Source organism: Balaenoptera musculus, chromosome 9 (genome assembly GCF_009873245.2).
Source record: "Balaenoptera musculus isolate JJ_BM4_2016_0621 chromosome 9, mBalMus1.pri.v3, whole genome shotgun sequence".
NCBI lineage: Eukaryota > Metazoa > Chordata > Mammalia > Artiodactyla > Balaenopteridae > Balaenoptera > Balaenoptera musculus.
This window is the reverse complement of record NC_045793.1, coordinates 62,157,867-62,171,246: the sequence shown is the minus strand read 5'-3', so window position 1 is coordinate 62,171,246 and position 13,380 is coordinate 62,157,867. Positions and strand designations below refer to the sequence as shown.

General features: G+C 40.1%; 1 protein-coding gene and 1 long non-coding RNA gene across 3 annotated transcripts in view; one reads left to right on the top strand and one right to left on the bottom strand.

Annotated features, from left to right (window-relative positions):
- Positions 1-12,620, bottom strand: part of C1GALT1 (core 1 synthase, glycoprotein-N-acetylgalactosamine 3-beta-galactosyltransferase 1) — a 41,862-nt gene extending 29,242 nt beyond the window's left edge. For both annotated transcript variants that reach the window (XM_036863971.1, XM_036863970.1), the window contains exon 1: positions 12,397-12,620. Coding sequence is in view for 1 of the 2 variants with exons in the window: in XM_036863970.1 (XP_036719865.1) it covers positions 12,397-12,403 (7 nt within the window). In the remaining variant the exon portion in view is untranslated. The remainder of the gene's footprint in view (positions 1-12,396) is intronic.
- Positions 12,621-12,858: 238 nt separating this feature from the next.
- Positions 12,859-13,380, top strand: part of LOC118900985 — a 114,600-nt gene continuing 114,078 nt past the window's right edge. The window contains exon 1 of the long non-coding RNA XR_005021263.1: positions 12,859-13,165. This is a non-coding gene — a long non-coding RNA (uncharacterized LOC118900985). The remainder of the gene's footprint in view (positions 13,166-13,380) is intronic.

Sequence of the window (13,380 nt, the reverse complement as noted above, 5' to 3'; positions counted from 1 at the left end):
CCTGACTGTACACCTGTAAGAGAATGAGTGAAAAAAAGCAAATAACATCTTGATACTAGTATAAATAGATTGACTTTATCAACCTCCTAAAAGAATATAAGGGATCTCATTTTTCCTGGATCACACTTTGAGAACTGTTGCATTATTTTGACTAAAATTTTTTTTCTCTCCAAAAATATTGAATGGTGGCTGGTAGCTTGCTGGATCATGAAATAAATAGGATAGAGGCTTGAGAGTTGATTTCTGGGTGAATAGAACTCAAAAAGGAACATGCTGTATTCAACTTCCCTTCTCGGCTCAAAGAGTAATAATGTTTTTTTGTTGTTTTTTTAAAAATAAATTTATTTATTTTATTTTTGGCTGTGTTGGGTCTTTGTTGCTGTGCCTGGGCTATCTCTAGTTGCAGGACTACTCTTTGTTGCGGTGCACGGGCTTCTTGTTGTTGAGCACAGGCTCTAGGCACGTGGGCTTCAGTAGTTGTGGTACGTGGGCTCTAGAGAGAAGGCTCAGTAGTTGTGGCACACGGGCTTAGTTGCTCCACGGCATGTGGGATCTTCCTGGACCAGGGCTCGAACCCATGTCCCCTGCATTGGCAGGCAGATTCTTAACCACTGCGCCACCAGGGAAGCCCCAAGAGTAATGTTTAAAGCAGGGAAGAGAGCCTTTTCCTTAGTTCAATGCTCTTTCCATTGGGTTTAGATTCAGTTCTCTTTTGAGTTACTGCTAGGTATACGTAGGCTTGGAAATCCCAACCTGAGCGTTAGCCACTAAGTAGAGCACATGTGAAAGGAAATTGGTATGGCACTCTTTTCCATTCTCCCTTTCTTCATTTTGATATAAAGCATTATAACACAGCACTAACTTTGGGTATTATAGAAATCACCGAGGATGCAAAAAATATTTGTGAAACTCACAGAACAGTAAAAGGCATTCTCACTTTTTGATCTTCCGAACCTGGAACTGGTGGGAATATTTTTAAAAAAACCAGAATTACAGTTTGAGATTTACACAACTTGATTTTAACTTGACTGTGAGGTTTTACGAAACCTTTCGAAGGTGATACTGATTGAGCACCTTTCAATGTGTCAAATACTGTCCTAGGAACTAAGGATATGGTCATTGGTATACTTTCTCCTGTTTACAGAATATAAACTCCCAGAAGACAAAAAATAGTTTCCTACCTCTCAGAGTTGTTGACCATGATGCTTTTCACAAGACACTGGTACAGTAAGTATCAGCTGGCTTGAAATAAGAGGGCAAAGCATCTCCTTATTCATGCCCCAAGTCCCCAAACCTGATTATATTTCCACATCTATTTTACACTCTGTAAACACTTTTCTCCCTCCATTCCTTGATCATTCTCCCTTGGGCTCAACTCTCTTACCTCTGTTTCCCAACTTAATAAAGGCTTCACACAGCAGTCTTGTTTAACGGAAATACTTTCCAATGCCACAGGATCAAGTCCATACTGCTTACTTGGTAAACAAGATCTAGCTCTAGTTTACCTTCCTGCACTCTTGATACTCCCTATCCATAAAGCCTATATTGAGCCATTCTCCAAATCCGCCATGGCCTTTCATATGGATGACTTTGGCCATTCTATTCTTTCTGCTTAGAGTGCCCTCCTCAGTTATGTCTACTGGATAAATGCATAATTATCTTTCATGGTTACCTTAGTTTCAGTACTTTTCATAATCAGTCTTCCCCATCACCCATGATCAAATTAACTGCTTTCCCATCAAATATTTTCTTGTTCCTTCATTCACATCTCCTACTATGTACTTATCATACTTCATCATAGTAGGTATGTGCATAACTATTTTCCCCTAGACTATAAGTTCCTCAAGAACAACAGCTATAACTCTTTTATCTCTATCTCTCCAGCAACTAACACATTGCCTGGCTTGTAAAATGCATTCAAATGTTTGTTTGTTTTAAGTGTGTGTATGTGGGGGGCACAGATGAAATTATTTTTTCCAAATAGATATCTTTATCTATTACTGCCTAATTTACTGAATAAAAAATCATATGGTCCCATCATTTGACACAGTTATACACTTATATAACCCAAAGTCATAAACTAGATATATAACATGAACTATATATACTATTTCCTTTGATGTGTATTCAACTCATACAAATTATAACAGAAGTACATATTAATTCAGAGACAGAGAGACTAAAAGTATCTTCTATTAGTAATTTATTAAAACTACAGAAATAGAAAATATTAACACACAGCCTTCACCTAATGACCCTGAAATATTTTATGAGCATTACAGTTACACAACCTCAGTACTAGAAAGGACCTTGGAATTTTATGAATCCTGAAAACGTATGTAAGGATTAGAAACAAATAAACCTTCCAAAAATTACGTAACACCTCAAAACCAAGTTGTATTAAGTCTCAAACTATAACTCTATTTTTAAAACTATTCCCACAATTTCAGATTCAGAAGATCAAAAGTGAGAATACCTTTTTGTTACTTTTCAATGAGAACATTAATATGTCTTGCATCCTCAGTAGAAATTAGAGAAGACACAAATAGAATGACATCCCATGTTCATGGACTGGAAGATTTAATATTGTTAAGATTTCAATACTACTTAAAGTGATCTACGAATTCAATGCAATTTGTATCAAAATCCAATGATTTTTTTTGAAGAAATAGAAATATCCATCGTAAAATTCATATGGGATTTCAAGGTACCTCAAGGAGCCAAAACAATTTTAGAAAAGAAGAGTAAAACGGGAGGACTCACATTTCCTAATATCAAAACTTACTACAAAAGCTACAGTGATCAAAACAGGGTGACACTGGCACAAAGACTGACATATAGCCCAATGTAATAGAACAAAGTGCCCAGAAATAAACCTCGCATGCGTGGTCAAAAGCTTTTTGACAAGGGGGCCAAGTCCATTCAATGGACAAAGGACAGTCTTTTTAACAAAAGGTAATGAGAAAACTGGATATCCACATGCTCAAGAATAAAACTGGACCCTTACCTAACACCATATACAAAAATTAACTCAAAATGGATCAAAGACCTAAGCTAAGACCTAAATGTATAAAACTCTTAGAAGTAAACATAAAATAAAAGCTTCCCAACATGGAGTTGGCAATGATTTCTTGGATATGACACCAAAAGCACATGCAACAAAAGAAAAGATAGTCAAACTTGGCTTTATAAAAACTTTAAAAACCTGTAAATTAAAAGACATTATCAACAGAGTAAAAAGGCAACCCACAGAATGGGAGAACACATTTGCAAACCATGCATCTAGTAGGGGATTAATATCCAGAATATATACAGAACTCCTAAAACTTAACAATAACAACACAAACCCAACTCAAAAATGGGCAAAGGACTTGAATAGACACTTCTCCAAAGAAGATATACACATGGCCAATAGGCATGAACATGTTGAGTATGAAAAAAATGCTCAACATCACTTATCATTAGGAAAATGCTAACCAAAACCACAATGAGATACCATCTCACATCCATTAAGGATAGCTACTATCAAAAAACCCCAGAAAACAAGTGTTGGTGAGGATGTGGAGAAACGGAAACACTTGTGCACTTCTAGTGGGAATGTAAAATAGTACAGCAACGGTGGAAAACAGCATGGCCGTTCCACAAAAAAATTAAAAATAGAATTACCACATGATCCAGCAATTCCACTTCCAGGTAGATGTCCAAAAGAATCTAAATCCAAAAGAATCTAAATCCAAAAGACCCCTGAAAGCAGGGTCTCAAAGAGATATCTGTACACCCATTTGTATAGGAGGATTGTTCACAATAGCTAAAATGTGGAAGCAACCCAAGTGTTCATCAATGATTGATGAATATGCAAAATGTTACATACAAGATGGAATATTATTCAGCCTTTAAAAGTAAGGAAAATTTGACATATGCGACAACATGGATGAACCTTGAGCACATTATGCTAAGTGAAATAAGCCAGTCACAAAAAGACAAATACTATATACAGTAAGTCCCCTACACATGAACGAGTTCCATTCCAAGAGCTCGTTCATAAGTCCAATTTGTTTGTAAGTCCAACAGAGTTAGCCTAGTTACCCAACTGACACAATTGGTTACACAGTACTGTACTGTAATAGGTTTATAATACTTTTCACACAATAATACATAAAAAACAAACACACACAAAAAATAAACATTTTTAATCTTATAGTATAGTACCTTGAAAAGTACAGTAGTACAGTACAACAGCTGGCATACAGGGGCTGGCATTGAGTGAACAGGCAAGAAAAGTTACTGACTGGAGGAGGGAGAGGAGGTGGGAGATAGTAGTGCTGAAGGATCGTCAGCAATAGGAGATGGAGGGCAAGCTGCAATTTCACTCACATCTGACGCTGATGGCCCGGGTTCTGGTTCCTTGCTGGATTCAATTCTGTCTACCCTCTTGAAAAAACGATCCAGTGATGTCTGGGTAGTAGTTCTTTTTTTCTTGTTATAGATGACACGGTAGCACTAGATTGCATTCTGAACAGCTGCTGCAACCTTCGTGTACCGTTCTACATTCGGGTCCTGTGCCTCAAAAACTAACAGTGCCTCCTCAAATAAAGAAAATCCCCTTGCCATTTCCTGCATTGTGAATATCTTCGGTTCTTCAGTTACTTCTTCTTCCTCTTGTCTCTCTTCGTCCTTTCTCTGGGCCTCCAGTTCCATCAGGTCTTCATTAGTAAGCTCCTTGTGTTGCACAGCAAGTTCCATCATTATTGCTTGGCGCTTCTTAGCAGTACCAGCTACATCACCACTGCTTTTACGCTTGCTTCCGGACATCCTGGGCTTGAAATAAAGATACTGTACTATGGTACTCTATACAGTACTTTAAAGTACACAAAAGTACAACCACTTGTAGAGGATGCATGCATGTAACAATGTACACCAGACACGTGAACATACACTATGTGATTGGACGTGCAAACAGGTTTGCATCTTTGAAAGTTCAAAACTTGATGGTTCATATGTAGGGGACTTACTGTAATTTCACTTATATGAGATACTTAGCTAAAATCATAAAGACATAAAGTAGAATGGTGATTTCCGGGGACTAGAGGGAGAGGGGAGTTACTATTTAATGGGTGTAGAGTTTCAGTTTTACAAGATGAGAAGAATTCTGGAGGAAGATGGTGGTCATGACTGCACAATATAAATGTACTTAATACCACTGAACTGTACACTTAAAAATCGTTAAGATGGGGCTTCCCTGGTGGTGCAGCGGTTGAGAATCTGCCTGCCAATGCAGGGGACACGGGTTCGAGCCCTGGTCTGGGAAGATCCCACATGCTGCAGAGCAACTGGGCCTGTGAGCCACAACTACTGAGCCTGCGCCTCTGGAGCCTGTGCTCCGCAACAAGAGAGGCCGCGATAGTGAGAGGCCCGCGCACCGCGATAAAGAGTGGCCCCCGCTTGCCACAAATAGAGAAAGCCCTCGCACAGAAACGAAGACCCAACACAGCTAAAAATAAATATAAAAAAAAAAAAAGTAAAGACTTAAAAAAAAAATCGTTAAGATGGTATATTTTGTGTATTTTACCACAATATAAAAATTGGAAAAAAAAATCAATGATAAAGATGTAGATTGCTCCAAATTAATCTATATCTCTATCTATCTATCTATCTAAAATGTCATCCCAACTAAAATATAAGATACTTAAAAGTTAAGTAACTTGGTAAAACGTAACTGAAAGTTTGAAAAAATAAACATGAGAGTATACCTGGGAAATTCCTGAAAGGGGTATAGGGGTGGACTAAGCCTAGGCAGACCTACTTAAGATACAAGATTTTTAAAAATTAAATAATGTGGCAAAAATTATTGTAAATGTTGTTTGGAAAAATAAACATGTGAGTAAAACATGTGGTATAGTAATTAAAACAATTTGATATTCAGGCTGAACAGGCATATCAGTGTACCTGTGAATCGGAAAAAATTTTTTAAAACACTTTTATTAATTCATACTAAAGATATATTGCTGAGAAACTTTTTTTTTCCTCTACAACCAGACTTAGAATTATTTGAAAGTGTATCAGTGAGATTGCAACACCCCACTCTGACATGTATGATGAATCGCTAATCAGAAACAGCTTCAATTTCCAACACAGAGCTTCAGATAAGGGTTTCCCAGACACAACATTCCACATTTATCTTAACTTTGTAGTCTTCAAGGAAACAGGACTCTTAATTCTACTTCTCAGCCCAGGCCTGATGTTAATTAACCTGATTCACAGTCTTGCTGTGCTTTAAACCTATCAAATATTGTTTCATTTAAATTCTGTCTAAACTCCACCCTTCTCCAGAATCCTATAATAACCCTATCCCCTCTGGCAGTTCCTCTGGTGTGTGATCTCCCTCACAGCAGCAAGTTAATTAACCTAACTTTGTTAGCCTAAAGATATATATCCCTGGTGGTCTTTATCAGATCAAAATAGTCTGTTAAAAAAAAAAAAAGTACATATGGAAATTTAATACACAATACACATATCATTTCAGATCAAGAAAAAGATGGCTTATTCAAGAAATGATATTGAAATAATCTTCTGGGAAAAAGATAAAAAGCAACCATCTGGATCCCTACCTTTCTCTTTCAAATTCCAAATGTTTCTAAGATTTCAATATTTTTTAAAAATGAAATTTAAAAAAAACTAGAAGAAAACATCTTTTTACATCTTTATATCATGAACTGAGATCTTTTCAAAACTCAAAAGGTATAAGTATAGTAAAACTGTATGAGGTTATGCATTTAATAAATTTCTGGCAGTGAAATTGCTGGTTCAAAGGTGTGTTTCTGTATAAAATGTTAAAAAAAATCTGTACAGCAAAAAATAAACAAAAAGTATCACAAAGAAAAAGACAAAAGGCCAACCTAATATAAAAACAGTTAAAGAAAATAAAGGATTCGAAGGAAAAGAAAATACAATGGTCAAGAATGTTCACATTTCACTCATATTACAGAAATGTAAACCTCAAATGCAGAGATACTATTTTTAACCTATCACAGTGGCAAAAAATGTTAAGTTCAGTAACAGCCAGTATTGACATAGATATGAGAGAAAACTGGCGCTCATCCGTTGTTTCTCAGAATATACATATTTACTGTCTTTTGGAAGGGCAGTTTGGCAACATCTTTAAAATTTTTCAAGTATGCCTTGACCCATCATTTCATGATCAGAAATTTCTCTTACGGACACAAACACAGAACTGTGCAAAGATGTTCATGGCAGCCATTGCCACAGATGTTTGTTAATGAGGAACAAGTTTAAAAAAATATATGGTACATCCATACCACAGAATATGCTACAGATGTTAAAAACAATGATCTATATGAACTAATAAGGAAAATCTTTGCACATTTGGCAGGTTATGACTTTCTGTTAATAAGGTGTAGTGGCTACTTTTTAAATGAGAAATGTAAGGAAAAAACAAACCCTAACTGAAACCGTAGATTAAATATGTATACATATATATATACACACACATGTACATATATATGTATATGTATACATATACATACACACACACACACACACACACACACACAAAGAGTATGTTTTCATTCCCATCTCTATCCCAGGTTCTCACCAAAGGTAACTACAGTTGACCCTTGAACAACATGGGTTTGAACTGCCCAGGTTCACTTATATGCAGATATTTTTCAATAAATATACTGGAAGACTTTTTTGAGATTTGTGACAATTTGAAAAAAACTCGCATATGAGCCATGTAGGTTAGAAATATTGAAAAAAATGAATAAAAAGGTATGTCATGAATACATAAAATACATATGATACTAGCCTATCCTTACATAGGCATAAGGTGAGTGATATTTAATATAGAATTAATAATGTGTTAGTTTTCCTGTTTTATAACCTTGTTTTCAAAGAATTACATTACCTTACAGGTACAGTATGCCCCCCCCTCTGTCTCTCCCTCCCTTATAATTTATGCTTCAGCAATTTTGAACTATTTACAGTTCAATAAATATCTCAATGCAGTGAGTTCCTCCTCTATTCTGTCTTTTCTGTCTATATAACATCCCCTTCCCTCCACTGTCCATACCCCAACCTCTGTAAATCCCATTAAGCCAGTTTCTTAACCGTGGCATAACTGACATCTTGAGCTGGATAATTCTCTGTTTGGAGGCTGTCCTGTTCACTGTGAGATGTTTAGCAGCATCTCTGGCCTCTACTCACTAGATGCCAGTAGCACCCCCCCCCCAGTTGTGACCCAAAATGTCTTCAGACACTGCCAAATGAATGCATAAAATATACGTAGATTATATACTAGTGTATCCTTACATTCGCAACTGGGTGACTGAAGTAACTAGAGAAGGAAGAAAAAAGCTTACTTCTCACTACAATCCTGTGTGTTTTAAATTTCGTACCTCTTCTAACCTTTCCACCGCTACCACCCTAATCCAAGCCACCTTTCTCCCTTCCTCTTATCCTCCCACTTTTTCTCTCCCAACTACTGCAACAGCCTCCTAATCAACTTGTCCCTTTCTTCATCCTTGGCTTCTTCAATCCATTTTTACCAGTCCTTTTAAAAGTTAAATCAGATCATGTCACTCATTTGCTCAAAACCCTCCAGTGTCTTCCCAATGTCACCCAGAGACAAAACCAAAACCTTAAGATGAACCTCACACAGTCTGCCATCCTACCCCCCACGCTCCTCTCTTGCTGATCTCTCCTTCTAGTATTTGGTTTTTGTACGTCAAAAAGGAATAAATAGCAATTTCAAAAACTGAACCTATTACTATCTGTTCCCTTGCTGTGTTCTAACTTTGGACTTGTTGCTGTTCTTCAAACACATGAGGATCCTTACACTTGCTGTTCTCTGTTGGGAACACAACTCACCCAGATACTCACATGGCTCACTCCCCAACTCCTTCAGGTCTTTACTTCTCAGGGGGTCTTCCCTGGCCACCCTATTCCTACTCACAGCACCTATTAACATCTAATACATTACATATTTTACTTACTCATCTTGTTTATTGTCTCTTTTCTCCATCTTGATCAGTGGTTCTCAAACCTGAGTCTACATCAGAATCACCTGAAAGGCTAGTTAAAAGAGTTTCCGAATCAAGAAGTCTGGGGAATAGAGCCTGAAAATTTGCATTCCTGACAAGTTCCCAGATGATGCTGAGGTTCCAGGGACCACATTTTGAGAACCAATGTTTTAGAATGTAAGCTCCATGAGAACAGAGATTTTTGTTCACCTATTGACTGCTTTACCTCTATGACCTGCTACATGCTAGGCACTGAGATAGGTAAATGAATTTACTCTGTTCCCAAGGCACCCTCTGATTTGGTCTGCTATATGGTGCTAAAATTTTACTGCATACTGTAAAAGATAAATTACATGACTGTAATGAGTTAAACTGTGTCCCCCAAAAAGACTGGGGTTGAAGTCCTAATCCCAGGAGCTATGGATGTGATCGTATTTGGAAATAAGGCCTTTGGAGAGGTAATCAAATTAAGATTAGGTCAGCAGGGTGGCCCCTAATTCAATATGACTGAAGTGCTTACAAAAACGGGAAAACACCATATTAAGACAGAGACACACAGGGAGAATGTCATGTGACAACAGAGGCAGAGACTGGTGTGATATAACTTCAAGCCAAGGAACACCAGTGACACCTGAAGCTAAGAGGCATGGAACAGATTCTTCCCTACAAGGTAGAGCATGGCCCTGTCAACATCTTGATTTCAGACTTCCAACCTCCAAAACTGTGAAACAATAAATTTCCGCTGTTTTAAATCACTCAGTTTGCTGTACTTTGTTATAGCAGCCCTAGGAAACTAACACAATGACCAAAAATGCAAATGACTACACCAAGCCGTATAATTTCAAGTCTCCCTATCATCCAACTTGCACCAATTTGTTTTAATATATAGCTTTCATTGTGAACTAATCAGACTTCCTGTTTCAGAATCTCCCCAATTTAATACCGCCTCTCTCTGCCCTCCACGTGTCCCTTCAATGTGCAAGGCAGCTCACACTACAGGTTCTAGATAACGTACTCAGATTTTCTTTTTGGTTTCTCCTATGGGCTACCCTATTTCACATACAACAGCTTCTTTATATTTTTTTCTTCAAGGGACACTTCTTATTTTCACACATTATAGATTTTGGCATGTATTTTCCCATAGGACATCTGAATTAGTTATAAACTGAAAATTTAAATACACATTCGATACACATTTAGACTTCAAAATAAAATGCTAACTTCTCCTTTATGGAACAATTCTCCATTTTTTCCCCCTTATTCTAAAAGAATGACCTTAATCCCACTTAGGTTTGGGTAAAAGAATTTTGCCATATTCTTTCCACCTTGCTGTGGTTTGTACACTAGCCTCTTTACTCAAATCTCAACAAATCTTCTAAAAGTAACATGGTTGTACTGGGAAGCTTAAAATTTTAAGTGAATCTGAATGAAATTTCAGCACCAAGTTGTCCATTTTCCATTTACTGTTTGTTTACAGGTGCACTGTCACAAGAATTCCAATCAATGATTTCTTCACACAGAAACTCTAAATTACCATGGTTTATAAAGTAAGCTGTATAATGCAATTTTTATCTTAGTGAGCACAAGTCAATATACAAATTGTTAAAAGAGTTTATATATACAAATAGTATATAGCATATACCTAAATGACACACTTTTCTATTTCTATGACTAGATGATCATTAATTGATATGTACTTCTAAATGACTTTGTGATAAAATTCTAATAATTTCTGGATACTGAATTTACTCAGAAATATAGACTAGTATAATCTATACCCTAAAAAAACTATATTTAAGAAAAATACCTATCTTTAAATGGGTAGTAACCACAAAATATTTTTAAAATGCTGAACCCTAACTAAAAAGATCAGAAAAACACAAACTCCAAGCAAATTTAAGAGAGACATCTAATTGTTCTCCACTAGTACTAAAATACCATACTCTCTTCCTGTGAAGAATTTTAAGTGAGTCATTCTTTCCTTACTAAATCACTGTTTTACTTAACATATGGTAAAAAGAGTTAACTGTTTGGTAACTTGAAACTTTACACCCAAACTGTACATTAATACACAGTACCACTACGGCTGTCAGAAAATAAAATAAGTATGATTACTATACACAATACTTAGAACACACAGCACCAAGTGACATTTACCTGATAAAAGTGTGGAAAGTTGCAAAAAGTTAGTTTTACCTCCTAAAACCTCAGATTCCCACCGTCTAAACTAACACCAGAATCAAACAACTTGAAATTATGCACGACACCTTTTCCTGGCACCCAGGCAGAGCTATCACTGCCCGGTTTTTGGTAAATGAACATATTTCTGTTCGTTACACATTGGCCTAATTACTCTATTGCATTAAAGTTCTAACTTTATAATTAACTTTTAAAATCATAAGGAAACCAATTCATGGTTAGGATAATAGTTTTCAACCTGAAACGCTTTAAAAGGATATACCACAGTAACTATAAGGAATTGAGAGAACGAGATTATAAATCTAGTCAACTTTTCCAAAGCTTGTGATGTTTTGTCATTTGAAAATAATAATAAAGGGAGAGGGTAAGAGCTGGGCAAGAATAAATCCCCACCCCTAAATTTCCTGCGTATACAATATATCCAAATTCAGAGCTGTAAAGCCAATTTGTCAGCACCTACTAATCCCATCACACTTGGTGGGGAAGGGAGGAGGGAAGGAAAAAACTCCTTTCCTCGTCCTCCACGCAGCTAGTGCCAAAAAACACACCTGCCTCACTAGAGGCAGGGAAATTTAAAAGAACAAATCGGCCACAGACAAACCTGCTGGTCCAAGAGAGCCCTGAGGAAGTCCCCCGGCACTTGCGGAAGGCGCCCGCTCGCTGGGCGCTGGGGCGGCGCGGCAGCCCGGCTGCTCTCCTGGAAGGTGTCCACACCTGAGCGCCCGCAGGTCCGCAGGGAGAGGGCCCAGCGGGGCACGACCGCTAGGTGCTCAAGCCGCGCGGTCCGGAGCGCAGCCCGTGTCTCACCGTCGCCACCCGACGGCAGGCGGCGCGCGAGGAGGCGAGGGGCACGAGAGGGCAAAAGGGAAGGACCCACGACCCAGAGAAGGCTACATGTCAACAAAATAGCGGCCCGGAGGGCAGGCGGCCCCAACGGCAGTTCGCAGAGGCGCCGGGAGCAGGAAGTGCCCCGCGCCTCCCTCAGGAACCCGCACGTCCCCAGCCCCGGCGGCGACTCCGAGACACCTGTTTGGCGGCGCCGGGGGTGGGGTTCCACCCTCCACGCTCCCCCACTCACACACTCACGCTCCGAGAGGGGGAGGGCGAGGGGAACCGAGACATCGGACCCACAGTCTGAGGGCGCCTCCGCCGGCCGTACCTGACATCAGCCTCGGCTCCCTCTTGCCCCTCCGGGGGGGCAGAGAGGGGGACGACACGAGACCGGCGACCCTCGCTCTTCTCGGCAGCCGCAGAAGTGGCTCGTGGCTGCTAGCCGGGGCCGCCCGCTGCCGCCCAGATTATTCCCCGGCAGCGGTGGCTGCTGCGGCGGCGGCAGCAGCCGAGGCGGGCCCAGCGCGCGCTCCCGCCCGTTCGCTCCGCCCCTCCCCGCAGCGCGTCCGGGCCGAGGCCAGCGGACAGCGCAGCCGCCACCCAGGGCTCTCCCGGCGCTGACGTCGCCGCCGCCGCACCAGCCCCAGGGAAGGGCGGAGCGAGAGGGGGCAGGGTGGGGCGGGGCTACGACGACGTGTGGGCGCGGGGATTGGCAGCCGAGCGCACGCCCCGCCCTTGTGCGAAGGGGTCTGGGAAGTCGGGTCTTCTCTGAGCGATAGTTGCAGCTCTCTTGCGGCTCCTCGCAGGCGGCCTCCGCCTTCCTGATCCTGCTCTAGGGTTTTGCGTTAGCTTGCGGACCTTGAGAGGAGTTAAAAGCAGTGAGACATCAGGGACCGAGACTGCGGATAGCTGAGGGACCTTTGTCTGAGGGACAGGCTCTTACCCTGCAGGAGTCTTATGGCCTCTAGCCTGCTCTTAAACAGTTCTTTTTACCCCTGTTATGCCCCCCTCCCGACTCTCTTTACTCAGTATCTCTCTGGCCTTAATGAAAGGAAACACAGCAAGATGAGGTGCGCGAACTGTTGTTGCATAACCAGGTATGTGAACCCGCAGGGGCTGAAAACCCAATTAGTGATTCCACAAAGCCTCCTGAAGGCACACGTGGTCTTTGGTTCTGTCATTACTTCACTGCTGTCAGGCAATGGCCGGAAGAGCTTCCTCGGATCCTTGCAAAACCTCACCGCCCCCCTCCTTTAGTTGGCAAAGGGACTTTGTATCAGAAAACTGTTTTTGGATTAGAGCGAGGAGTCCT